Consider the following 27,913-nt stretch of genomic DNA (forward strand, 5'->3'; position numbering starts at 1 on the left):
AGAAAGTGCTGGGAAGCTGAATTTTCAGCTTGATGTTGATTGCTTAGTCTTGTCACATGCGAGTCTGCCAAGGGACACTTTTTGTTGTGTTCTCACTTAGAATGAGATTAACGGGAATTAAAAGCCATTTTAACAGTCTTTTTCTTTGTTTGTTTTGGTTTTGGTTTTTTTGAGAAGAGACTTAAACTAGGGTTGTGTTTGAAATTTTTATGTTTGATATTTTGAAAGGGCTGAGAAGCACTTTGGTAGGTTTGATCTGTGGACGAGGTGGTGCTGCCAGCACCACAAATGCCCGAGAGGAAATGCTGAGATGCTGTAGGCCAGCGGCAAAGTGCTGTTTCAGCAGACGGAGCCCTGTGGCTGCCCTGTCCCAGCAGCCGCCCTGCCTGCGAGTGTACCGAGGGGTCTCCACAGGAGTGTGTGCCACCTCCTCCCCTCTCCTTCACCTGCTGCAAGTCCTTCGGTGGCCATCTGCCGGACCCCGGGGATGTTGACTCGTCTCGTTGGATCCTGCTCCGAGGCTGGGGCTTGTCCATTGCAGCTGGAGCCTCCTGGAGCTGCAGGTTGCTTTCTGAGCTGAGGCATCCTTAGCTTCTGTTGGCCTTTAAAAAAAAACAACTAAGACAACCCCCAAAACCCCTCTGAAGTGAACCTGATCTCTGTGTGGATTTAAGCTTTTGAATTTTGAGGTGGATGTTAGTAAGCTAAAATGGAAAAGCTGTACATGTCTGCACATTCCTTAATGAACTTCCATGGTCAGATACTCAAAGATATGTTTTATTTACATGATATACAAATATTCTCACAAATTGGCAAAAGTCTCTGCGTGGGTGACTTCAGACATCAGTGTATTCATGGTATATGCGCACTTCTGATCTTCTTACGCTCTGAAGTGATCTAATACTCTCACTCCTGGTTCGCATATTTGATTTTCTGAACAGCCTTCGTGAGAATGATCTACACATGAAAAAGTAAATTATTGGATCCAGACAGACATTGCATGCAGATAAGAACAGTGTCATTTCCTTACAATAATATAAGATTTTATGTGCAGAGTCGTCTAAAATTTTATCTAGATGGCTAAAAGTAAAGGGTATTCTGCACAAATGATATGGCAGAAAGCAAGTGAAAAATACAGCCACAACAACCCTTATACTTTGATTATGCTTTCGCTTTCTGCTTGATGAGCTAATAAATTGTTTGCTCGATTTATAAATGTACCTGGATATCGCAATATAACATCCTATCAGTACTATCAGCACCACTACAAACATGCAGGTGTTGATGTAGATGACAGCTGTGTGCCACTTGACTCCCAAGGGAGACTTCAGCTTTATGCAGTCGTCTATGTTTTTCTTTGTCGGGTAGCCGTTTGTAAGAATCAGGTTTGGTAAAGCTAGGAAAGCCATTACAACCCAAACGCAGGCAGATAAGATCTTGGTGAAGGTGATGCTGTACATCCTGGAGTCTCCAAAAGGTTTCACTACTTTCAGGTAGCGGTCGATGCTGATGAGTCCGAGGAACACAATCGTGGTGTACATGTTTGCGTAAAACAGAACTGTGGTGTATCGGCACAGGAAAGAGTTGAAGTGCCACGGTCCCAGCTGCGAGTCCTGGATTATCTTGAACGGGAACGTTAGTGTCATGAGAAGGTCTGCAACCACGATGTTTTTGAGGTAAAATATAAAACTCGTTTTATTTCTGATGTGGAAAAAAATCCACACTGCTAGGCCATTCAGCAAGATGCTTGCTAGGAAAATGATGAGGTAAAGCACAGGCAAGACGATGGTGGTGAATTCGTTGTGTGTGGAGTTCCCCAGTAAGCCTGCTGTGGCGTTGGGCGAGGTACTGTTGTCTTGGCTCAGACGATCATCTGTGGGAACGAGGGAGAACAACAAGTTTAAAGTATGTTTCTAGCGTTTTACAAATGGGGCCGTTTTAGAGCTGTCCTCTAGAAAATGTCCTATCTCTGGGCAAGTCTGGAGGCTGCTCGGGGAAAACCCGGGTCTAAAACGATGCTGCTAAGTATTGCACGTGTCAAAATAAACGCGCCTGTGGCTTGCTAACCTCCGAGCGTGACGTCTGCGCTTTCTGCTGAAATACAGAGGTGTTCCTGCAAACAGTCTGACGGGAGGAAAACGCAGGCTGCGAGTGTGCGTACGTTCCCAGGTTCCCGTACGGCTGACGAGCTCCCCGGCTGCCCTCGCCGCCGCCCTGCGGGTGAGGAGAGCGGCAAGCCCAGCTTGGCGGGGTGGCCGCGGCGTGGCGGCGGGCCGCGGCGCGGCCCTTCCGTCGCTGAAGGCACTTTGGCTTGGGGCGCTCGGAAGGACCCGTTAGGCCAGGCCCGAGGCCCGGGCCTGGCGCTGCGCGGTGTGCGCGGGGCCGCTCCCTGCCGCCCGGTGTCGCGGCCGTGCCGGCGGCGTCCTCCCTCGCGGCGGCACGCGGCGGTTGCCTGCCGGACCCGCTCCGCAGACATGGCGGGTTCGCCTGCTCCTGGGGCGCTCCGGTCGGCGCCGGCTGCCGGAGCAGCGGTGAGGCGGCGGGAGCGGCAGGGTGGGTTTGTGCAAGTAACCGTTTTTGCAGTATCTGAAGAAGGTAAATGGCCTGGAAATTCTCCGCAGAGAGAACCGGTGAGTCCGGTTAGTGAAACGCGAGAAGGATCTGAGCTCCCGGAATCTACCCGCCATCCAAGCGGAGCTGGGCGCTCCCCATGTTGCAGGCCGAGGTCTGCACTGCCCGTCACCGCTCTTGTGCGGGGGAGTGGGCAAAGGCATGTTGGGAACAAACTTTTAACCGAAATTACAGGGTGTCAGCTCTTGGCTATCTTGACAGAATGCAACTTGTGAGCTGGGATGGTCTGTTTATCAAGAGATAGGACTCTGGAGAGACTCTTTGGGCCTATTAAAACCCTAATTTAAAACTTAGCTTAGTTAAATGTATTCTCCGGGGATTTTAAGATGTCATGTATAAATGTTTGTGAAAAAACTTCAGACTTATAAATTCTCTTATAAAACTATAGCACATTTTATTTCATATTGTTTATACTCTGAACTTGGCTGGTGTGGTAAACCCGGACTGACACCCACGGGGGCAGCACTTAGCCTTTTCTGAAATGACTGACTTCTTTAAAATGTTGGTAGGAACTGATAGTAATACAATAAACACTTCTCAATCACTTAAATCTCCAACATTATTTTACCTGGCAGTTTTCCATAGGACAAATTGTACCCCATCATTTGCGCTGCTGTAGGTTTTCAGCTGAAATGCTTTTCAGGAGTCCCACTGGCAGCCGTAGATCCAGGATGCGGCATGGGCTGTGCCAGCATTACATTCTGGGGAAAATAAATTGGAATTAAAACCAAAGCAAAACAGAAGACCCCACCCTCCTCCTGCCAGCATGGAGAGGAGCTTTGTGCAATGAGCATCCTCCAGAATTCCCAATGGAAGGGCTGAGGCGTGCTGGTGTCTGATCTCTGGATACTGCACAGCTGTTCTGCTATCGAGGTCTTCATTGCCACATCTTCACTTACAGCTGGGCATCTGCTGCATTGTTGCAGTCAATCCTGCCATATTAGTTTCTGTAAGCCTATCAGTTTCACTGTTAAAACTACTTCCCTTTCTCCACCTCACTAACAGAGCCGTGCTGGAGCCTTATTGCTGTAATATTTAGCAACGTTATTCTAGTTTCCAGCCTGAATGTCTCTGTGGCCACTTTCTGTCTCATATATTCTTGTATCAGTGCCTTTCATTTGAAGAACCCGTCTCCATCTCTGATACTTAGCCCTCTGCGTGTTTCTTACTCTACTGAAACTTCACTTACTGTGATGAAGCAAGCCCAAACCCTTCTCCTATTTCTGTAAGACTTGAAGATACCAACCCTTCTCTGTATCTGCTCCAGTTAAGATAATCTTCCTTGAATCCCATTGACAAATACTGTGCGCTGTTTTACAAATTAGGTTTAAGAAAAGCTTGTGGTGGTTGGGTTCCTTGTCACCACTGAAACACCTCGTCTAACATTTTCTGGGATCTCACTTCCTCAGTTCCTCTTTACATCTGCACCAGGTAGGTAGCAAACGGCTGTGCTGGGATCAGCTCTGACACACTTTCTGTCCCCTCGGTGCTTCACAGGGATCAGTGCCAGTGTGTAGCCAGCTTGCTTATTGTCCTTAGCTGCGTGATCTTGTGGGTTTTTTGTGCCAGCAAACTTCAGTTCAAGTTCATTAACTTCTGTAAAAATACGTTGGATTTCAACTTTTCAAACTTGTCTTCCTTATTTTGATTTCTTTCAAAGAATTTGAACCAAACCTTTGCAAAAACTTGGGCTGTGACTAGTGAGCCTCTAACAGCCTGGCCAAGAATGTTCTTTTCTTAAATTGGTACTGCATTTGATAGTCTCCAGGCAGGTATTTCTACACCACCCTTCTCAGCTTTAAAAACAGGTTAGCGTTCAAGTATTTGCAAACATACCACCCCACTTACTGCAGTAGATGAAGTTTGTCTCCTAACTGCCAGAACATGCTGGTTTAATGGCTTCATGCCTTTGTTATGATCTGCCACTACAGCTGGTTTCCTATTCCTTGTTAAAGGCCCTTGACCTTATTCCCGAACTCTCTTGCTTGGACGTCGTCTTTGTTTATTTTCAATCTTGGACATTTCAGTGATGGATGCCTGAGAGTGGAATTTTTTTTAAAGTTTATAATTTCTCACTTCTTGAAGTAAAAAAGTTTCATATGTAATTATGAGAGGTGTGTGTATAACTTTACCCCAATTTGCTGGGTACATTATAGAAATTTTAAGTTCCTGTTTCTTTCTCATGGTTTTCAATGAAATGCTTCAGAAGTCAGTCTACAGGGAATACTGAAAAGCTGCAGAATCTAATTTATGCTCTGACGGCATTGTTATAAGTAATTTTGACAATACTGATTTGTAAGACTACGGTCCAGATTATTGCTTTACTCTTGCAGTATGCAAATGCATTAATTTTTCCATGCTTCACTTTCTGTTTACAAGTTTTGATAGGAAAACTAGCAAAATAGTTCAGATTTCAGCAGTTACACTAGACCTGACTGCCTCTCTTATGGGAATGAATAGATGATAAAATTACTGAAGCCCTTTTGCAGATCTACACTTGTTTTATGCGATTATCACTGTGTTATAAACTGTGTTGACTTGTCACTAGATGGCAGTAAAGGAAATCATTACATTTTAAAGTGTCAGTAGAAATTTTAATTCTGATGTTTTAAGCTTTTTATTGGTTTAGCTTCTTGTCTGGCATTGTTTGCTCTGATAATAACTGGGGTCCCCAATGAGATTCTCAGGGCTATTTTAGATATTTTGTTTTCCCTTGGTCTGAGACGCAGTAACCTATTGCTTTTTTGCCGTTGTTTATAAATTGCAGCTATCCTTTTTTACCCAGGAGGCACAGAGATCAAAAGAATATGTGATTTTATGAAAAGATGCATATCTATCTTCATATGCAAATAAGATGCTTATTTCCCTGCTTTTCAGAGTTCCTTTTAAGTCTGCGTAATTCCTGGTCCTGGTCCCTGGAAAGCTCCCTGCTCTCAGGCTCTTTAGGCAAGTACTCCCCCAGGTCTGTGCTAAATGGACTTCTCATGTACTGTCAGTTACTCTAGGTCCCAAAGGGATTTGCTCTAAATCCTGTCAAAAAAGGCTTCTTCTTTTTTCCACCTCTGCATCTGTCCTTTTAGGTGGCTGTTGTCACTAAGAGACCATAAAAATCTAACAGCAGGTAGTATCTGTGAATGCCTCTTCATGTACAGACAGCCCCTACACTCTCCAAAGGTTCTATCTCTTGTTTTACATCAGAAAACTGGTGGATGTTTTCTGACACTGGTGAGAAAGCTCCCTTGCTGCAGGGGATCTCTGCCTAGCTGTCTTCTGGTCTCTTCTTCTAGCTTGTACTGTTGGCGTTCCCGTCTGCATCCTGTGCTTTACTGTCAGCAGAGACGGGCCATCCACAACATCCTTAAGACTCTCAAGCCCCTATTCAGTGTGGATCAAAATTCAGTTTCCTTCCTCCTTGTGGGTGGTATTTTGTTTCTTGGGTACTGTTACTTGAATCCACTGGGCTCTTAGTCTGACTCTTGGCATTTAGCCTATCGTTTTATAGCTGAAAACTACTGCAGAGGATGGACTGCAATCACTTGGACCACAAATGGCTAATCACTGTCATAGAAGGCTCTGCCTGGGCAGGCGTGTTTCTTAGCACCCAGGCAATGTGTTACAGTCCCCAGTCTCTGATGGACTCACCAGTGCCTGTTGGGGTTTGATAGTGTCAGCACTGCTCCCGTGCTTGCCCTGCAACTCGTCTGCTCAGGTGCAGGTCTGCTTATCTCCCCAGTCTATGCAAAACCTGTGCTTGCTGAAGCAGCCTGGCTGCTCGGTTGCTGGGCTCTGTTGTCCCTTATGGATGCAGCATGGGAAGTCGCTGCGTGGGTGACAGGAGCAGCAGCATCCCATCTCTTACGCTTTTCAAGTCAGCGCTGCTTACTTTTAGCGAATCCCATATGGGCTTGCTGATTCCTGCCCAGAGTACTGACCATGGGGGATCCCTGCCACATGCATCTTCCTGGCCAGTGAAGATGTGACCACACTTTAATTGCCCAGGGAAATCCAGGTCACCTGGAAGCCATACTGGGAGCTTGTCTTATTCCTGATGGTTTTCATGTTAAAACATGTTCCATAAAATCCCGACAAAGTATGGGTTGGAAAAAGAAAGCAGCAAACTCTTCACAAATGTTAACCATGACAGCTAAACTACATTAGCAGTGTTCTGTATCCTGCCTTGCTGGCACAGCTGAGCTCAGAGAGGCTTTGGTGCATGCATGGGGTGGAGGTTAGAGACAACACCTACTGACGGCTGCCCTAATTATGTGCTAAAGACTTTCCCTTATGCTGCTGTAGTTTGAAGCTTTAAAGTCTTAAACAGGTTTGTGCAGAGCAGCAGAGAAGTGCAGCCACGATGGCCCCTGCTGCATGGAGCTGGTCGTGTTACAAAATTTTGGGATACACAGAGATGATCCTGCCTTAGGCTCACCAGTCCAAAGGTGTTTCCATAGTTTCCTGCTTAAGTCTTACCAGGCTAAGGGGTACTGTGCTAGACAAAGCACTTGGAGTAGCGTGGCTTCATTATTTACATGGTAGGGTGGGTGAGCAAGGCTCATTGGAGTCAAATCTGGTGTATCCCTGTACTCCAGAAGCTTCATTTTTTTCTGATAAAGACCACTATATTGCAGACTCTAGGAGTAGGAAGAAAGTTATCACATATGGAGAATTCACCCTTTTCCATGTGTTCTTTTGGAATGGGAGATGAAGCCTGCCTTTTCTTTAAAGAGTATTTTAAGTTATTTTATAATTGTTCACTGACTGTGGACTCTTGATAGTGGCTTTTTTACTTGTTTGAATATGGTATTTCTGTGCTGGGCAGGGTTGGTTTTCTGCTCCTTGTCCAGTTCTCCAGACACTTTTCTTCTGACCAATCTCATCTTAACCAGCTGTCTCATTCTTCCATATAAATATATCCTGCTTGGATGGTTTTGAAGATGCACTAGAAGCTGCTCCTTTATTCAAGTAGCTTTTAAAACCATTCCCCTAAAGGCTGTCAACTGCATTAAATATAAGTACATACTGTTTCACAGATGAGGTAATCTTTTACTGCTAATGTTGATAGACTGGTTTATATGCATGACTGATAAAACCTCAGATGAGAAATAATAGGCTGCATGGCAGACTTCAGTGTCATATGGGTAGGGAATGACTGTATAGTTTTTCTAATGACTAAGGCTTTAAGTTGCCTCACTGTTTAAAAAGATTCTATATCCTCAACTCTAATTGCTCTTTTTTCATCTTATTTACAACTTTTTAAAAATGAGAAAATTCTCTTTGTGAACTAGACTAGATATTCTAGGTCATAGGGCTGCAGAGTTTTAAGTGATTTTTTTTTTTATTTGGGCACATAACTTTTTGATGTGTGGCTTCTTGCCAGTCAATCTGCATTCATCACCATAAAGTTTGGTAAATGACACAGTTAATGTAAACAATAGAAATGTGAGGCAGTTTATTAAATTTGCTATTGGCTGGCTGCAATTATGTTCTTTTCTGTTGCCCATCAGAACCAAATCACTGAGTTAATTGTAAAGATTTAGGGGAAAAAAGCATTGGTGAAGGCTGCAGGGTAAGTGTACGTGTGCATAAAGCTTCTATAAGCAGACAAGTGGAGCCTGTGTTCCTGCTTTCTTCTTTATTTCAGTCCACTTCTATACTGCATCACCTGAGCAAGCCTTAATGTTCAGTTTTTCCCCTCTTGCATCTATTTATCTTCCTTAGCGCTTTTCCTTGTTCACTAAAAGAGAGCCCAATCCCAATAACCAGGACATTACCACCTTTTCCTTCCTCGGAAGCCTCTGTTAAAAACTGTCGATCTCCCTTTTGGTAAAAGTGTATGTTAATGTACTCTTAATGCATAGTGGAATAACTTGATGTTCCTGTTGGAATTTGTACCTACAGCAAGTGAGTATGCACCACTTACTCTCTTGTGCTTTGCACACTTTCTTTTTTTTTTTGCATTTTTCTAGCTGTCACATCCCCGTCCTTGGAACTGTGCTTCTGTGCCAGCTGTGCCAAGAGATGCCATGCTGTTGCCAGCAGCACAAGTGATGACAAGAACTAGCCTAACGCCAGGGTTTGTGTTAGTCTGAGACTCCTGTGCACTGCAGGACCGCAGCCACTTGTGTTCAGATGTAATCACATACCAAGTATAGTGTCTTTTGTCTGCAGAGGGTCTAGAAGAGCTGAGGTAGTTCAGCCTGGGCCAGAGGAGGCTCAGGAGCTCCTACAGTCCGCATGGCTACCTGGCGGGAGGGAGCCCGGTTCTTTCTTCTCAGTGGTGACCACTAATCCAGACAGGAGGTGGTGGGCACAAACAAACTCAGGAAATTAGATCTGAGCACAAGAAGGTGCTTTTTTTACTGTGCGAGTGGTCAAACATGGGTTCAGGTTGCTCGTGGAGGCTGTGGATCTCCATCCCGGGAGACACCAGCCCTGCAGCCTGGTGTTGCTGGCCCTGCGTGTGGTGGGATGGGGAGCTCCTGGGGTGCCGCTGCCTCAGCCATGCTCTTCTGCAGTGGCAGAGTCCCCAAGTGCCCACTCCTGTGTGCCTGCCGAAGGGTGGCTGAGCTAAATGGTGGTGTCCACCACCCTGCATGTCCGACTTAGCCAGCTGGCACATGTTGGCTGCTTCGAACTGGGAACTGCTTCAACGTGGGCTGGCTGCGGAGAGGGTGAAAATAGCCCTCTGTGGGGCTTTGTGCCCTCGGCTCCTGGTGCCTGCCTTCCTAGGAGTGTGGTGTTGGAGAGGCATGCAGACAGTATGTGCTAGTTCCCTGTGACGCAGTAACGCTGCCATGCTTAACTGACTGAATTGCAGAGAGGCTGAAAAATAACAACTAGGGTATAACTGTCTTCAGCTGTGGCTTACAGTGCTTGTCTACTTACATCCAGAAACAGGAACCACTGCCTCTGCTCAGAAAGCTTCTCGTCTGCTTCAGTATCTAGTACAAAACCCCCTTTTTGGTTTTCAGGTTCCTCCTTGAACTTCCCCCTCAATTCCAGCCTAACTTTTCTGTCACGCATCTCTGAACATCACAGTGTCCTGTGGTGCGGTGCAACTTGCGTCCATCTGCCTTCAGCTGGTAGAGCAGCTTCTCTTCTCTCCAGGATCCTATCCTGTCCCTGCCCTACCCTATCCATTTGTCTTCAGTAGAAGACACATGATGCCAGTGGTTAGGGAGCCTACCTCCCCGTGGAAACATCTGCCGAACACTGAGCTGCCCTCTGTGTCGGTACGCATGTGGGAGAAGCAGTCCCTCCACATCCGCATTGAGACACGCTTCCTTCCCCACAGTCACTTTGCCCAAGAGGTGTCTCAGAAAAATTATCTGTACACCATTCTTGTAACCTACAGAGCTTCCCGCATGCAGTTGCTTGCTGAAATTTGGGGTTTAGTCTTTCCTGGTCCTTTGTATATGACAGCTAAAAGTACTATGTATATTTTCAGTGCCCATGCTAGATTTACCTTGCATCTGAGTAACCAGCTAAATGTGCTCATTTATGCTTTCTACATCAGTCTCTACCCATGCTTTACTGTAGGTATTGCCTGAAATCTCACATTCAGTGTGCACCTGTAACTCAGTTGTTTTACACTTGCAGGAGATCCTGAACTGGATGTAGCAGAATGCTGCAGTAAGCATTAAATAATACTGTTTAATATGCAAAAGTCTCAATTTTGGGGGAATAGGCCCTTAGGATAACAAGATTTCCTCACTTAAAAAAAATAGAATTATTTGGACATACCTAATTTTCTCTCAAAGTCACTTTTGGAATATTTGTCCAAATGTAACCATTAATTTTTTTCTCATTTCAAGTGAATGATTATGAACCCTTGTTTTCTCCTATGTGGGATAGCTCTGACATGAGAGCTTTTTGGGATGCTGCCTGAACTGTCAAGTTCTTTTTTTTTTTCTGCCTGTTGAACTGTTCCTCATTAAAAGTTCATGGATTAGTACTACTTACTTTGAATCAGATTTTCTATGCAGAGGTTACAAAATCTAGTAAATGTTGTTAATCATTACTGTAAGACTGTTTATTTATTAAACTTATTTGCAGAACCTAAAGATGCATGAATTCTCTTTCCTCTTGAATATGCATCATCGTTCCTAAGTGATGTTGAAGAAATGCTTTCCAGGCCTTTCTTACATTAATGACAAGCATGTGCATTTTTCATCACCAAAAAGCAGAAACTACTGTCACAGATTTATTGTGGGTCCTGGTCTTGTGTATCGTGCGTTGCTCTTTGCAGGCTGACTGCAGCAACTGGCTGTATGCAGGCTGGTCTTTTCTGTAGAAGAGGCCAGCACTTTGACTGCCATTTCTAAAGCAGTGTAGTATAAAGTGTAGTGCTAAAGTACATCTCCTTTAGGCTGCAGTTGCTTTTACATGAAGAGTTAGGAGACAACTGCCAACAGAAATAGTATCCCATTGGGCAGCAAGTAAATGGCTGTTGGTGGAAGAGGAGCTATGTGTTGCAATTGCTTGCCTTTTTTTTTTCCTTAAAAAAAAAAAAAAAAAAAAAGACAAGAGCACACTGCAATGGTTGGCAGAGTTGGGATAATTAATGTTTTCTCAGTATAGCAGCCTCTAATTAGATAGGGGGAAAGGATTAACTCTGGAATGCTTCCTTCTAGAAGATGCTGCTGATGGTTGTTTCTGGTTGCACAAAACTTACTGATAGTGGAAGCTGTATTGTAACCCTATAGAGTTGGTTTCTTTGAACCCCCATTAAGAACATGCCATGCAAGTTGCAGCTTCCACGCGCAGCGCTCTCAGCAAGCTCAGGTGTTGGTGGCAGTCCCGAAGTGCTGAGCAGCGTGGTCCTGGCCTTTCCCCTGGCACCACTGCCCACTGTCCAGTTAGCCTCCACCTGCAGTCTTTTCAACTCCTTCCTGACACTGTCTTTTGCAGTTGCTCATCAGCTCCAGCTCTCTGCCCAGAGCAGCATCAGCTGCAGCTGGCTGACCAGGACCATGTCTGGTCAGGCAGTGAGTATCTCCAAGGATGGAGACTCCACAGCCTCTCTGGGAAAGCCATTCCAGGGCTTGATCACCCTCACAGTTATTAAAAATCCACAAACCAAAACCAAAACATCACCACCAACAAACCCCCCTATGTTCAGGTGGAGCCTCCTGTGTACATCAGGTGCTCCAGTACGTTAGTAGCCTTTGCGGCCCTGTGCTGGGCTCCAGTATGTCCCTGTCTCTCTTGTACTGGGGAGCCCAGAGCTGGACCCAGCACTGCAGGCGTGTCCTCGCAGTGCTGAGCCGGGAGGAACAATCACCTCCCTTGACCTGCTCCCAATGTTTTGCCTAATGCAGCCTGGGAGGCTGTTGGCCTGCTTTGCTGCAAGGGCAGGCTGCTGGCTCACGTTCAACTTGTCCACCGGGTCTTTCCCTGCGGAGCTGCTTTCCAGCCGGTGCCCCAGCATGTCCTGGTGCAGGGGGCTGTTCCTCCCCAGGGGCAGGACTTTGCACTTCTGCTTGCTGAACCGCATGAGGTTCCTGCCGGCCCATTTCTCCAGCCTGTCAAGGACCCTCTGGCTATGGCAGCACGACCCCTTGGGCTATCAGCCGCTTCTCCCAGTTTGGTGTCATTTGCAAACTTTGTCCTGTTTCCATCCCACTGGATTACAGCTTTTTTGCTGCTTGGAAGACACAGTTTTAATCTCTCATGAGGTCACATTTCTAGTCTTCCCTTCCAAGGGGGCGACCAGAAGCAGGTTCACATTTGCATGTATTTCTCCAGAATAACTTCAACTTTTCCCTCTTTTAATGTCTTCACAAGCTGCGCTCCCAGCCTTTCTGTTCCGGTTCTGCTTGTGTTTTTGTGGGCTCTGTTTCTGGCACAACTGGCAGCATGGAAATCTTTGGCAAATAATCACCCTTCAATTCCACAGGCTGTTCCTTAATTATCCAGTGTGCTTTATTATCCTGAAGTCATAGTCTTTTAAATTTAAAATTTTATGGACACAATAGTTTGGGCAAAAAGCAAAAACTGGTTATTAAATTTCAGCATGTGGTGCTTGGGTGGTCTTGAGCTCCTTCCAGAGGAGCTGGCTTCTGTACAGGCGAGCAGGCAGCTGGCTGCTCTGCTCAGGGCTGCTGCAGAGTGCAGTGCCGCGCCGCCGCTCCCCGGGTTGCTCTGCAGCGCACAGAGCTCCTGAGGGGCCTCCGCTCTGCAGCGTGCCTGCAAGGCGAAGACTCTCTTGGGTGTCAGGCTAGATTTGTTGGAGCTTTTTCCTGAAAATATTAGCTTTTAGGTTTGATTATTGGTGTTATGCCATGAGAAGCATTAAGTTTAAAAGCTCATAATGAAACTAAAACCAGTCAAGGTGTTGCCTGGGTCACAAAGAAAAAAAGTGAAGGTATGTGATTGATCGCATTACACCTTCATCCATTGTAGCTCTGGCTATTGTGCATCTGTCATGTCTCACAAATGCTACAGGGGATATCTGTGAAAAAATGTCTCGTGGGGAAAAAAGAATTATTATTGGTACATGCATGTAGGCAGTGCCATTTAAACTTTTAAGTAATTCTAGTCTCACTTTTAGGTGTTTTGCTTTGCATTGAAACAATTTCTATTGATCTTTTATATGCAATTCTAATTCATATTGCAAAAGGACAAAAAAATCCTCATCCGCTGTTGTCAGCTGGGGTTTTTTTGTGCTTCAGTATGTATTGCTGCGACACAATTGACCATGTTAGCTACTTGCAGCAACCCCACTATTTCAAAGAGGAAGGAAAAGGACATGGGGATTTTGGGGTATGACTGGGAGAAGTTCAGCCTGGTGCAACCCTGATTTTTCATGAGCAGCCTGGAGAGTTCCCACTTTGTCTGCTGTTCTCAGAAACGGACAGACTGCAAATCCCGGGCAGGGTTTCAGGGTGCTGGCTGTGGAGATCTGCTGCTCTTCCTCTGACCCAACTGCTTTGCCAGCTCTTGGCTGTTCCTTGTGTAGCTGCAGAAGCTGCTGGTGAGGTGAAGGTGATACGAGCCCTATTTATACTACTTATCATCAGTTGTCACTTTGATATGTCACTGACATTTTCCCGAGGGAAAACAAGAAGTAGTGGTTATTGTAGTATCTCATGTGAGGTTCAGTGTTGGTCAGATGTGGAAACCTACTTTTGTTTATCGTGGGTGCAAATTTTTTTTTTTTTTTTTAAGATGGTATGGTAATTTTTTGTGTTGGGAAGGGTTAAGACAGCTGAAACGTAGGAATTAATACCACTGACTTCCTCTAGTGCTTTCTTAGCAGCACTTGGGTTACTCTCTCTTGCAGCCTGGTGATAGCTGACAGCAGTATGGTGGATCTGTAGCTCTTGGTTTATGTCATGTGCATTTTCACTTAGTTCCAAACTTTAAATAAATATTGCACACTTCAAGTTTAATGCTACAATCTTGCTGTGGATGTCTTGACTGGCTTTTCCTAGCGCTCACTTGGTCGAAGAGGAGGTCTTTCTGAACTTCGTGGTGCGAAAGCGAGCAAGGGACTTGCCATTAAAAGAGGAGAAGGAGCTTCCTCCTTCAGTCGTTCCTGGATATATCTCATCTAGGGCTACGTGAGGCGAGTGGAGTAGGCTTCCTCGTAGAGAAGGAGCATCTAGTCTCCGAAGGGCTGCTTCAGTGTCGGACCAACTCTGCACTGTGACTTGCTGCCTCCCTTCCAGTGCTCATTCCCTGTCTGGCCGCCCTGCCCAGGCGTCTTCCCAGCTCAGCCGTGCTCCCAGGATCCGTGTGGCCACGCGGCTCCCGACGCCCCAGTGCCCCGGGAGCTCTGGTGCTCCAGCACCGCGCCGGGTGCGTGCTAGCGCACGACGGGCTGTGGGGTGCAGGTGCTGGGCGAGCTGGTCTCCCCGCTCCCTCCCTGCCCCGGGGGGGCCCTGGCAGCTAGGGAGGGAGCTGAGGGTGAGACAGCAGGGCTGAGCTGGGAAAGGCAGCCCTCTGTGGGGAGGGAGGGAGGGAGGGAGGAGGACCTGGCGGCGGGTGCTGCTGAAAATTTACTTTTTTTTTCTGACACGTCCCTAATGCAAACAAACGCTTTCTGTTTCTGAGGTCCCTGCACATCCTTCGGCCTTTCTTGCCTCCTCTGCTCCCCTGGTCTCCTCTCCCCCCTGCAAGAGCCGACCCGTGTCCTCCGTTCTGGAGGGGTTGTCCCCAGGTGCTGCCAGTTCCCCCTCCCCATAGAGAGTGGGGAGGGAGGAGAAGGTCTGTCTTGTGCGGGAGAGCCGGCTGCCTACCCAAAGAGTAAGGTGCCCACCGGAGCAAGCTCGTAACCAGAGAAATGCTGGTTGCTTTCATGTGATCCGGGGCCTGTACTTCTGGGAGTGAATCAGTGACATCAGCTGAATGCTTGCCTGAGTTTCCTGGTTTCCCTTTTTAAAAGAAGATTGCAGAATCTTCTTTAAAAAGATGGAAAAAACTGTGAAACACCACCAGAGTTTCCAGAGCAAGCATATGTAATGAGAAAGCAGGTGTCTACAGTCTCTATAATGCACAAACGGCAAGTCATTTTTTAACGTAGGAAAACTTTAATTGCACTGCTACTTTCAGTTCTTTGTAACTAAGAATAACCTTTTCAATCTAAAATACTCATTAAATGACATAAGTTTTTGAAAGTGCCTTATATATTTCCCAAACGTTGAGACTAATCAGACATATAGCTTGTAAGTTGCTTTGAGACTAATCAGACATATAGCTTGTAAGTTGCTTGTTCGGAGCTATGTGGTTTTTCCAGTGAACCTGACAAGTTTTAACATGATCTGAGTGAAGTATGAAGGAAGAGAACCTTTATTCTGTATAATATAATTAAGAGAATTCAAGTATGCTTGCCTTTACTGAAAGAGGTGAAAAGGAATACAGTACAAACCTTTTATATCAAACTCAGATGTTATAGTTACTGAATCTTACTTTATATGAATTAAGCTCTGCCAGGAAGTAAGTTATTGAAACCATGAACCCTCCTGCACTTCGATTCATGTCTTAGAAGGAATCATTAGTAGAAAACCATTTTTTTGCTATTGGCAAAAAGATAACGAGTAACGTTTAATGAATGAATAAAAGGTTAGTAAAGTCGCGCTGTTTTGAGAACTTTTCACACTTTTAATTGATCTGATACTCAGTTTATGGTTCCAAGTCTGGTTTTCAGCAACTGTACCTTAATTCCTGTCTTCTTTTCACTTGAGGGTGATTAAGAGCAAGAAGGTTCACAGAACGACTTATCAAACGCCTTTCAGATGGTCAAAGATCACTTACCTGTCACCATGGTCGCCTTCCGCTTGTCTCTGAGCTGCATCTCGAAAGTGCGTTAGACTCCTCCAAAATGCATCTTGAAACTACAGTAGGCATGAGAGTATTTCTTGCGATAATGTAGTTAAATAAACCATATCTGGAAGTATGCTTTTTTGCTTCCGATGGCTTTTTTTGCGATACCTGATCAGAGAGTCAAAATTCCCCTGGCCAGGAGCAACTGGAGCAACTGGCTTTCTCATTCCTGGGAATGACTCACATGCCAGGGTAGGTGAGCGGTGCGCTCCCGCTCACTTCCTGGCTCCGGAGCAGCTCAGGCGCCCAGGACGCAGACAGTGATTCACCTGAGAGGTGGGTTAGTGCCTGTTAAAGGCAGCAGCCTTCGTGCAGGGAGACGTTGCAAACAGTCTGAAGTCGTGTTTTACAGCAACCTGTGCAACCGTGCCTGTGCCTTTCAGATAATATGGTTTTGTCTTCAGGGTGAATGTGAATTTAGTGTGATACTGAAAAACCTTGTGCTGGATAGATGCAAATATCTGCTAATTGAGATTATCTTGTCAATTATTAATTTGACTATATTTAGACATCTTTAATGTTGTGCTTTGAACAGATCCTCTCTTCTAAATAGCCTGTAGGATGAAAGCAAAATGTTAAGTCTGTAACTAAATATTTCAGCTAAAATGACTAGACTGTTTACTGCATACTTTTTACTGTTATGATGTTCTTTAAGACTCTGACTGTGAGCCCACTGACTCTTGCAGTCCTGCTGTCAGTGGTCCTGGGTGTACACACATTTAGAGCAAGACAATTTAGTGCCTTAAGAGCATTGAAATAATCGTGGGAGTAGTTATATCAGGACAAAATTTTGCTTCGTGTCCATAGATGATGAAGTGGTTAATTTCCCATTTCTGCCACCTTCTTAAAAAAAAAAAGCAAATATATATCTCCCTCATTAAATCTTCAGGAGAAAAAGAAAAATAATCTTAGTGCTATGAGAGCAATGGCTGCCAAGTCACTTTTCTCGGACTGCTCTGTCTGTTTTGCCTGGACTTCTCCATACGCATTTTTTTCTTTTTTCCTCAAATCTGAGGGACTGAATCCCCAGCCCCCCTCTTCTGAGACTGGACAGCCTTTTGCATAGGTGCCCTTGACAGCTGCATGGAACCGTGTGAGGAGGCAGAGCAGGAGCAGGACCTACCAGCTGCCTCCCCATAGTGGTGAACAGCTTCCTCTGGCTCTGTGTCCAGGGGGGGCCCTGTGCTAATTTCCACATTTCTGCTAGTGGGCAGACTGTAAAATTCCCACTTGCCTCAGGACCTCTCCCTTGAATCAGGTACAGTCCCTGATTGTAGGAGACTTCTGACTCGGCTCATCTTTGAAGACCAGGTTTTGCAAGGCAAAACAGATAATGCCAATGAAGCCAGCAGGAACATGTGTTACACTTCTGTCGTATGTTTTCAGCTTTATTACAACAAGCTGCCAAACTGATCTCAGAAACTGGATATTCTGACATAAAGTGATGGTTCCTGTTGCATGCACATGCTGGAGTGCACACATCGCATCACCTGAGGATGGAGGCTTTTTCTGCCGTTAGGGACAGGAGACATGACGAAGTCTCTGCCTCTCTCAGACCTTGCACATGGCTACGTAGGACAGCGTGTGCCAGCTACCATTTCGCTTTCTTTCAGCTGTCCTGTGTGCTCCAGTGTTTAGCAGCTGCTTGTGTTTTGTTTCTCTCCCAACTGCTTGTCCTGCTTCTAGACTAATGGTGCCTTCTGTTTTTCCTTCCAGTCTTTGGTTCACCTCCTCCCTGGCTTTCAGTCATTTTCTACCCTAACTTTACTTGTGGTGATCTAGTTCTGTGTTCCAAGTGGAGCCTGTGTAAGACAGGAGTACGTGCCTGACTGACGGTCTTGTAGGCTGCTCCTTCGAGCTGAGAAGTTATGCCATGGAGAGGGCAGTGAGAGCCACGCTGGGATACGGTGGTAAATGCTATCATTAGTGCAGCTCAGGTACGGTGCAGCTCACTGCATAGCCACGCAAACAGCTTGATTTCTCAGCATTAAATCTCTTTTAAGGTGTTTCTCTCCTATCTCTGTAAATCACTGTCTTTGCTCTCTTTTAAGTAGGAGACCTTATTCTTCCTCTGGGGAGCGTACAAGACTGTTTGTCTTGCCCTTTCTCCTGTGGCTGTGCAGTAGCTGGGAGGCTCCAGAGCTATGAGAATATCTGCCTTTGTTCATCGCTCTTTGGATGGGCCTTGTACTGTGAGCTCTTTGGTTGACTTTCAGCATGATCTGGTTTACCTGAGGACAGGGTGCTGTGCATATTCTGTGCTGATTTTGGAGTTAGCCTCATCTCCCTCCTTTTGAGAATTTGGGGGATTTCATTTAAATCTCTTTGTTTCTTTACCCTTTTGGGGATTTCTCAGATCTGTTCCCCAATACCAGATGTTTGATGCTGGAGTCAGACCTGTTTATACTCAGCTTTGCATCTTACCTTAGCATCACTTTTTCACCACTGTGGTCTCCTCTCCAGTTGTCACTGATAAAACAACCATTGTCCAAAGGGTCTATTCTTTGGCTTTGTTGCAACTTAGACTTCTCGGTGCTTGTGTTAGAGCTCTGTGAGTTTAAGCTCTGACAGGGTGATGACTTCTTGGTCTTTTCCCAGGGGCATTGCCAGCAGTGATTTTCTGTCTGTATCTTGTGGGGCCCGATTGTGCAAAGGACTCCGGTACCAGGTATAGCTGAGTAGTGTCATGGTCTGTAACTGCTGTTCTGTGCACACAGATATCTTCACCACATGTCTCAGGCCCATTTCCCATTTGATGCCGTTCGGTTCACCTCTCAGATACTGCATCCTTTCAAGGAGCCACTCGGAGATGAGGCTTGCTAGTAAGTGACTTGCTGCCAGCAGGCACATGGGCCCTGGCGATGAGTGATGTGAACAGGGCTCACAGTCCTGATGCTCTCAAGCTGCATCCTGTCTCTGGATGTCTGTTCACGAGAGAGAGTTGTGTGAAGGTGGGTTCTTGTGCTGGCTTCTTGAAAATTGACTGGGATTAGACTATCCAAAATTCCCATCCATCAGAAAACCTGGCTCTCAAGAGCTACGTCTGAACACTCATACAGATGTGATGGTGGACACTCACCTGTTGGAGGCCACACTATAGGTAGTCCTTCAATTTTCCTGAAGAGTTTGATGTGTCTGGGGAAATATTGCAGAACTTGCAGGAGAAATCAACCTCTCTCTTCCATTGAGATACCTCATAATAGATGGTCCTTTTCTGGGATGTTTGGACAGCCCAAAATCTCAGTGTCAGAGGTCCTTAGAGGAGCAGAGACCTCACAGCTTGGGCACTGAACAAAGCATTCACGCTGCGTTGGTCTTGCTTTCAGTGTTTCTGTGCACAGACTGCCTGATAGCATGCCCTTCAGCTGGGGGGGGTGATAAGCTCCAGTCTCTGTTCTGAGGAACAGCAGACCCCTGGGACCAGCGACTTGGGAACCTGGAAGTCTGAGTACCATGGCTGAGGGGTGGAAGCAGATTTGCAGATAGATCATAAACAGCAGTTTTAACAACTTAAATCTGAAAGTTACGCGCTTGACTTTTGTTTTGCACAAGACCACGCACTCCCAAGCTGGGTGCTGTACTGTGTCCTTGGTGAGGGGCATGGTTCCGACCCTGGGGTGGTGCTGGCAGATGTGTCTGCTCCTCTGGTCTCAGTCCTGCAGGCTTCAGTCAAGACATGGCATGACAGTGCATTATGGTTTGATTCGCGCTGTTCTTCAGGCACTTCTAATGCTGGTGTTGTCTTAGGCTGGGGTCTAAGAAAGAGTGCTGCAGGACATGTTATGGGGAAGAAGGGAAGAAATTAGAAGTGAAAACTGAAAAGTTTAAAAAATATAATTTAATTTCTTACAGAGACTCAAACGTTTAATAGTTGGTACTCTGTGAATGGAGTACACAGACCAAAGTTTGTGTGTTAACAGTGGTCAAAAAATAAATAGATTCATAAAAGCTACATGAGAAAGTTTGGTTTGGGTTTTTTTTGCTTGTTTTTTGAATGTGGTGCAACGGCACGTTACCTTTTCTTTAAAATCTCTGTAATTTGGTGTATCGGTAAAACTTAATGGGTTAGAAACCACTGTCATAGCATCCCCTAGCAGGCTTTTAATTCAGACATGTTGTCTGGCTGTTCTCAGGCTGGAGCAAGTCAGGACTAGCTGGCACATGAAAAGGAAATGCTATGGAGCTTGTCGTAAAAACAGCGCAAAAGAAATGTGAAGCTCTGATGTAAAGAAAAGCTGAAAGCTAACCTGTAACTTTACTATTGTTCACATTATTTAAAGGTTGGATGTCCCTTTTTGTATTCTGGTGATTAGAGAGCAATTCTCAGATTTCATAAGAGCCCGAACAACGTTATTACAACAATTATTGTGTTGCTTCATGCTAAAACTGCTTTACTATCATATTTAGCAATATTAACTACAGGGTTATTTTAAAAGCAGATTAGCCACCTGGATAATATATGAGACTGGGTTTTTCTTTTTTTTAAACATAGAAAGTGGTAGCAGGATCAGAGCTTGCAACACTGGGAGGATTCCTCCAGCGTTATACCTTCAGATGTAGAAGATGGAGGTGCTTTTGTTAGTGGAAAAGTCTTGGAAGAGTTAGACACTTCCCCTTTCCTTAGGTGATTTACTTCAATCACTGTTTTGATGGCTGTCACTTAATTAAGAACTGACTTTTTAAAAGCTCATTTCTTTTTTTCCTCTATCCTTGAGTTCCTCACATTATGTTGATAGGTAATCTGAAGTTACACACCTTGGCTGGCTGATCCTGTCTATAGACTTAGGTCTATTCTAGTGCCTCTAGTTTTCCCATGCGACCTGCTGGCTCTGTGCGTTTGTGTATTGTCGTATGGGTAAAATCTTGGTTGCTCGACATGGCTTCCCAGTTCTTGTTCATGACGCAAATTGTTGTTTTGCATTTCTAATTAATTGAAGTACTGCTTTATATTATGAAAGTTTTCTCAGTACTCAGAGTTGTAGGAGCTGTGATGGAAGGATGTGTATCGCTGTGCCAGAGAGTCGGGGTACGTATGAAGTGCAGAATTTGCCTTTAGGCATTCAGGAATTAACTTGCTGTCCCTCTTGAGGAGAGGCAGTCCAACACAAAATCTGGAAGGCCAGATGGTGTGTCTATTAGGCAAAGGTATAATATATTTCCTTTTTCTGAAGCGCAAGTAAGATAAAAAATACAAAGAAATATATGTAAACCTTTGTGTACTGAAATAAGATTGATTTCCTACAAAATTTGACTGCCTAGTAGTGCTCTATAGTTCCCCTTTGGGAACCCAGCAACTTGTAAAAATGTTTAGAATAAGTGTCAATATTTTTTGTGTGAATCCTCGACCATAGGAGCCTGGAATAAGGTTCATTTGTCTGAACAAGTTTAAGGCCTGGTGCCAGTTTTCCAGTTTCTAGGTTGTCTGTTGCTTCTAGTCTGGAGTGTAGACAAGCTAAGCAAATGAACATTTGGATGCAGAAAGGAAAAGCCCTGCTGCTGCCTCATGGTGGTGATTGACTGGAGTAAACACACGTAAGGTGGAAATGTTACATGCGTTTACTCTGTCTTGTACAACTGCTGAATCTAGGAAAGGTTTCTCTCAGCAGCTCCTGAGTGTCAGTACCAGCCTTTTCAAGTTAAGTTGGGAGAAAAATGAGATTTGGAAAAATGGTGACTGTTGTATTTAATACGCTGATAAACTTTACTGAATTACATGAATTCCTTGACTGCACTAAAGAAATCTGGAGAGCCCAGAAGAGCAGCTTTCTATGGCATACTGCTGGTCCTCTCTACCTGTGGTCTAGGCTGATGGCTTCCTCATCTCTGACGCAAGTCTGTTCTCAAAACCTGTCTCCATTTTGGCTAGGTGTAAAATACAAAATATTACTTTGGTTATTTTTCTGAGCCTTAAAAAGCAGAGACTTAAACTCTGAGGCATTTTAACTGTTATGATCCTTACTTCCACCTGGAGGCAGGGATCTAAAAACTTGCAAAAAAAAGTACAAAATCCCAAATGTTAGAATTTAGGGGACTTTTTAAAGTACATCAACCAGATGTCCCATCCGTGCAGTCACCTTGCATTTCTCTGCTACAGAGTTTGGCAACTCTGGCTCCCTTTTACCTACCTAAGAAGCAGCAGCTGAAAAACAAATGATTAAGACTCCTCTGAAACCTTTGGCACACCCCTTATTTAAGGAGCAACTCAGCCTATTTTGTGGTTACACCCACCCTTACATGCAGGCTCCTCTTAGTACTTAACTGTGTGTACTGCCAGTATGTGTGTGCACAGTGTTAAATGAGCCTTGTAGTGCCAGCAGTAGAAATGAGAAAATAAAAAACCCAAACTTCCACGGTGGAATAAATTTTCTGTTCTTCAGCATTTTCGTAGTTTATCACTGCCATATTGCTCATTTTATGTTACTTTCTCTGTAATAACCACAAAAATGGGCCAGAGTTCCACTTTTAAATCCAGAGCTGAATGTAAGTCTGTGCTGAGAGTCCTGGGGACCTCCATATTAGCTATGCTGGTGTGATTCATTTGGAAGAGGGAGGACTGAGCTGCAAAATTTCATGCTAATTTCTTCCCTAATATATCCAAAGTTCAGGAACACACATTTCCAGGGGCACCTGCCTGTTGGAAGATCACAGCTGATTTACAAACCGTCTTTTCCTGATGTTAGCTCTAGTCACTACATTAATTGCTGTACTATGTCAACAGGCTTAGAGAAACATTTTCAGACTCCTCGTACATTTCTTTAAGCAGTTGCTAAAGCAGTGACTATTTTAGAAGCTAAGAATTTAATATATTTACTCTTACTAAAGTAGTTAAATTAATCCTGTTAAACAGTATATGTGTGTGGGGAGAGAGGAATTAATTCCTGAACTGCATTTAATCTTGAGAGGAAGACACGGTTTGAGATAATCTTGATTTATAGGGAAGTTTGGAACCAACTGGTAGCTGATTGGGGATTAGTTCAGTTTCCAGTTGCAAAAGGGTGTTACAGTTATGGAAAGTATGTAACATGCCTAGTGGAGAAGATACAGTGAGTAGAAATTGCTAAATAAGATGTACATCTACCTGTGTGGCAAAGGCTGGGGAATCCCAAAGGCAGATGTAATTAATGCACAGTAATCTAAAAACAGCTTTGAAAAAAATCAGGCTGTGGGGAGAAACCTGCGTGATTGTATTAGGCTGCTGTAAATATTTAATTTCTAAAAATAGCAATCAAGTGGTGATCAAAGCGTCTGGCATGTGTGAGAAGGCATAAAGGTAGCAGGAGAGCTTGAGAAGAAGTGAAGTTTGTTACTAAGGGACATGCCTGTTTTCTCAGCGAGGTGCTGCGGACTCTCACACTTCAGCTCCGCAGTGTCACAAAGCAGCAGGAGATGAGTGTCCCGGTACGGGGCGGGGGGCAGGAGGGGTGATGGGAGTTTACAACAGGTAGTAGGGCTGATGGGAGAGAGCAAGTTGTGGTGCTTTCCCTGAGGTCCCTTCTGCAATGCCGTGTCACCTGAGCAGCGTGTGATGCAGAGGTAGTCCTCTGGGGTGGCAGGTATATCAGGGGACTAGTAGCAGTAGGAACGTGTTGTTTGAGAAGCAAGGAAGCATTGCTGAAGGTTAAGGTAAGCTTAACAGTTTTTTTAACATAATTTGTGGAGTTGGAGTCAATAAATGGTTGGTATCTCATTCGTGTCTTAAAATAGTGAAATAATTTCCAGGATTTTGGATTAGAAAGCAGTTTCTCTTTAGGCATAGTTCATTTGGACTTTCCCTATGGGATAGCTAAGGGAGAGCTCTGCGAGTGGTGCGGTGAGCCAGGTGGAGAGGGATTTTATGGACGGGGAGGGTTAGGCAGTGTTGCTTGCTGCCTTCTCTTTGCCTGTCATTGAGACAGGGAAGGGTGAATGTGCCACCAAGCACATTCCCAAGGGGCAGTGTCCCAAGGGGGACATTTCTGGGTGTTCCCCTCTGGCGAGTGGGAGGGTAGGGGTGAATGCTGTGTGGCTCTGAGGTGCTCTTTGCAGGCGAAGCAGTCCTGGGTTGTCTGCTGGTCCAGACAAGGAGTGTTGGGACTCTGGAGTGTTGCTGACTGCGTCCTCCACCAAAGTCCCTGCTGGGAGTGGAGAGGAAGGATGGTGAAACGGTGTAGGCGGTAGGAAAGTAATTACATGTGTGAGAGAGGTGGGTAGGGACAGGGAGGGACCGTGTCCTTCTTCCCTCTGTCAAGTACGGTTCATCCTCTTCCCTGCCCTGCGATGTGCCAGCCGAGCTGACACCCAGTGTAAGAATTACTGACATACAAAGTCAACAGCTCTGGGTTTTAATCCCAAATAAGGCTAAATTGTCCTTAGAAGCAGCCATAGTCAGTAAGCTGCTTAAGTGTTAACAAGTAAGGGGGTTTTGTTTAAAGCAGGTAGAATTACTCTCTAGATTGTCTTAAGTTATATGAAGGTACTTTAATTCATAGGTTATTGGTTGTCTGTATTCTGTGAGGTGGACATGATTTAGTGACCAAATTAGGAAAACCTCTGTTCTTGTTTGCTTTGCAGAGCCAGCAGAGCAAGACAAGACTACAAACTGATCGTTGTTAGTTTTATGCATCACTGATGCTGTTTTTCCTATTCGGACCGATGTGGTTATGGCTGCGAAGTCGCATGAGTAGCTCTGAGGTAATACAGATCTCTGTGTTGTGAGTGCAGCAGTACTGTGGCTTGGACAGGCACAGCCAAGGCATGGCTGGGCTTCCACAGCTTTGGTTAGTGATGGTGGTATCAATGAGAGAGCACAGCTCAGGGGGAAGGTAGGTGTTAGATCAGGGCTGGCAGTTTGAGTGACAGCTTTTTGCCTATTAAGGCTAAGCAGTGAGCATAAATAAGGAAATCCATTGTGCTGTTTTTATTAAGTATTAATATTGCAGTACAACCACACTTTCATTTTTTACAGCAGAAGTAAAACAAATTATTTTTAACTTCTCTATGAATATGCAGACACTGTAGAGTGTGAAGCTGCAGAATCAAGATTCAGTAGCAGTCATCCGTGTGTCCAGTTCGGTGTTTGGGTTTGTATGAACTGTTTTCTGAAATGTCTTTACTCTCCTGCATAACACCTTTTCTACAAATGGTTTGCACAAGAACATGTATATCAGGGGGTCCATGCAGACGTTTGTGGCAGCCAGCCACAGAGTGCTTTCTTTCGCAACAAAGAGCTGGTTCTGCATACGGCAGTCCATTTGGGTGGTCGTTTGACTCAGAGTATAGGGAACCCTGCTAAAATGAAAGGGGGCAAAGCATAAGAAAAACACGGTAAAAATGATGAATACTTTCCCCTTGATCCTTTGTTTGCTTTTTTTGTCTTTCTTCTGTGTTTTTATATAAGACTCATATACCTTTTTGGCAATAATTATATAAAATAGAAGCATGAGGATGAGAACAGTCCAGAAGATGAGCTGACAGATATAATTGACAGCTTCGTGCCATTTGAGTCCAAAGTAATTCTTCAACGAGGCACACTTCTTCACGGATTGGGGTGTTGCTTTCTTGTTCGATAAGATCATGTTAGGCAGAGAGAGAACAAAGAAGAAGAGCCAGACTAGACCCGCAAGGATCTTTGCTGCAGTCAGGTTTTGTACCCAGAACTTCCCAAAAGGTCTTACAATCTTGAGAAATCTGTCAAAAGCAATGAGACCGAGTAGCACTATGCTAATATACATGGTGTCATAAAATACCACGGCTGAGAAGCGACAGACAAAGGCTTTGAGTTGCCATGGTCCCAGGCCAGAGTCCGTCAGGATTTTCAGAGGAAGCATCAGGGTCATTATGAAGTCAGAAACTAAGATGTTTTTCAGGTAGACAATGAAAGTTGACGTGCTTGGAATATGGAAGAAAGCCCAAAAAGCCAGGCTGTTCAGTACAAGTCCCAGAAGGAAGACAAGTGTATACAGTAGTGGGAAGACCATCTGGATGACTGTGGTGTCTCGGTGGCACAGTGCAGAGGAGGGTACTCCACTGGAGTTACTGACAATACTCTTGTTTGCAAAATCTCCCATTGTTTGAAATAGACTTGGGTGAAAAGAAGAGAGAAAACATGTAACATTCTGTATTTAAAATTACTTGTTCCTTACAGCAACTGGCAGGTTTACACAGATAAACCCAAAACCAGAAGGTGCATTAAATAGACTGACCAATTTCTCTTCTAGTTCATAGAAAATATAAATCTTTGCTGAAGTTTAAGTTGTTTAGAAACTAATGTCTAATGAAAAGTTAAACTGGTATATATTCATTATGGAGGCCTAAGATAATATAATTGCAAGGTATAACAGCAGATTGCGTAGAGCACCATTTGTCTTTACATGGAAATGTATTTTAACATTGAATAGAAATTTTACAGTTGTGGCCCAAAAGCAAGGTGCTTCTGGGGAAGCGACTTTGGTATTTCTTACCAAGCACACACCATTTTTCCTTTCTCAGCATAGATTTAAATAACATTATCAAGGTAAGATGCACACTGCTGGTTATCAGCCTCTGACATCTGAAAGCCAGATGACTGAGTGCCCCATCACACCACGTGAACGCTCCCGTTGTGGAAGTACCTGAGCAAACCTGGCAGCAGCTGTTTCAGAGAGGGGTCTTTGGCTATCTCTGGTTCATCCGCTGTTCCTCTGCTGACAGAAGCTGTGAGCAAAGTACTAAGAATACGGAAATGTGTAGAATGATGAGACTTTTTCTGTTGGTGTGTTGTGTTGTTTCCTTCCTCATTTTCACATATTGCCTGAGTTAATCATGTTTGCTGTTGCTTTTCTCTCTCCCTTTTGCTCTCTGTCAGAAAGTACACTACCTCCTCCTATACTAATAAATTAAAAAATTACTATGTCCATCAAGACAGGCACATTTTCTGGCTTTTTGTTTGTCTGGGGCAGACCTGATGGCACCTACACTGTGCCATTATGATTTGGCTCCTTTAGAGACATGGGATGAGCAAACACAGAGCGTTTCCTGACAGTTTTCCAGGATAATCCTAAAACGTAGCTCTGAGTTCTTGTTTGTGTGTGTGAATTCCCCTGTTCTGGACAGCACTAGTCATTGTCAAATGCACGAGTAGAAAGTGTGCTCAGAGCCACCCTTACAATAGGTTACTTGGCGACAAAATCATGTGCACTGACATATTCAGAAACTGTACCCTCCCTCTGTAGCCTGTTAATATTGACACATGAACCTGAGCTTGACTTTTGATCTCCAGAATGGGATTTCTGGTTTATTTTGGCATCAGTGTAGCCAGGTGATACAGCCTGCTGGTTACAGCAACTTTCTGGTTCTGGCAGAAGCTGCTGCTGCTGCATGGTATACTTTGTATTTATTATGTGTTTATTATGTATAATGTTGGAATCTAGTGCATTTCTCTGCAAACAGAACTTCTTCTGTAAGTTTGAGTCATGTGATTTATCTGGTATTTTCCTGTCAACTGATGTGACTTAGGGTTCTGGCTCCTTGCTTGCTGCCGTGTGGGAAATGACTCGCGTTCAAGCCATCCTTTTGTGGGCAGGCATGGATTGCTTTTTGAGGTTCTCAGGCTGCAGCTGTATTGACAGTAAGTTTGTGCATTAGAATCTACATTTTGGTTAATGTAGGTGTACATGCTGATGTCGGTGTTAAATGGCTGGCAGAGAGCAAAGAGCCTTGAGGATGACTGGGATGAAGGTCACCCTCACCATTGTCATCAGTGTGACATGTCCCTAGCTGCCTGACCTGACTTCTGTTCGTTCATCAAGGACTATATAAAGCTGAGATGGTCCATTGCAATACCCTGGGACTGATGCCCAAGGCAGCATCTTCCATGTTTTCTTCCAAACTGACCACTTGACACTGTTCCCAGCTGTAAGAGGCAGATGCAAAGTGCCTCCGCATATCCCGTCAGCGACTGCTATATGGTACACAGATAGCTGTAGTATCTGTTGTGTGA

General features: G+C 44.8%; 3 protein-coding genes across 12 annotated transcripts in view; 1 reads left to right on the plus strand and 2 right to left on the minus strand.

The window, feature by feature from the left end:
- The window catches only part of MED12L (mediator complex subunit 12L), a 156,217-nt gene that overhangs the window by 75,209 nt on the left and 53,095 nt on the right, over positions 1-27,913 (plus strand). The window lies entirely within an intron of this gene.
- GPR87 (G protein-coupled receptor 87) lies at positions 827-16,138 on the minus strand. Of its 2 annotated transcripts, XM_030027749.1 has the most exons (4): positions 16,066-16,127; positions 15,889-15,968; positions 3,200-3,332; positions 827-1,873 (listed from the first exon to the last, which is right to left on the minus strand). In XM_030027749.1, the coding sequence occupies exons 3-4, from the start codon at positions 3,234-3,236 to the stop codon at positions 837-839; spliced, it is 1,074 nt and encodes a 357-aa protein (XP_029883609.1). In that variant the 5' UTR covers positions 3,237-3,332; positions 15,889-15,968; positions 16,066-16,127; the 3' UTR covers positions 827-836. The 2 variants fall into 2 exon arrangements, with proteins under 2 accessions (XP_029883609.1, XP_029883608.1); XM_030027748.1 differs by having other exon boundaries at positions 15,889-16,138.
- On the minus strand, positions 24,839-27,888 carry P2RY13 (purinergic receptor P2Y13). 3 transcript variants are annotated; one of them, XM_041126726.1, is made up of 3 exons: positions 26,547-27,888; positions 25,344-26,016; positions 24,839-25,221 (listed from the first exon to the last, which is right to left on the minus strand). In XM_041126726.1, the coding sequence occupies exons 2-3, from the start codon at positions 26,001-26,003 to the stop codon at positions 24,979-24,981; spliced, it is 903 nt and encodes a 300-aa protein (XP_040982660.1). In that variant the 5' UTR covers positions 26,004-26,016; positions 26,547-27,888; the 3' UTR covers positions 24,839-24,978. The 3 variants fall into 3 exon arrangements, with proteins under 3 accessions (XP_040982660.1, XP_040982659.1, XP_029883610.1); XM_041126725.1 differs by having other exon boundaries at positions 24,839-25,224; XM_030027750.2 differs by having other exon boundaries at positions 24,839-26,016; positions 26,547-27,887.

This window comes from Aquila chrysaetos, chromosome 10, assembly GCF_900496995.4.
Source record: "Aquila chrysaetos chrysaetos chromosome 10, bAquChr1.4, whole genome shotgun sequence".
NCBI classification, from domain to species: Eukaryota; Metazoa; Chordata; class Aves; order Accipitriformes; family Accipitridae; genus Aquila; species Aquila chrysaetos.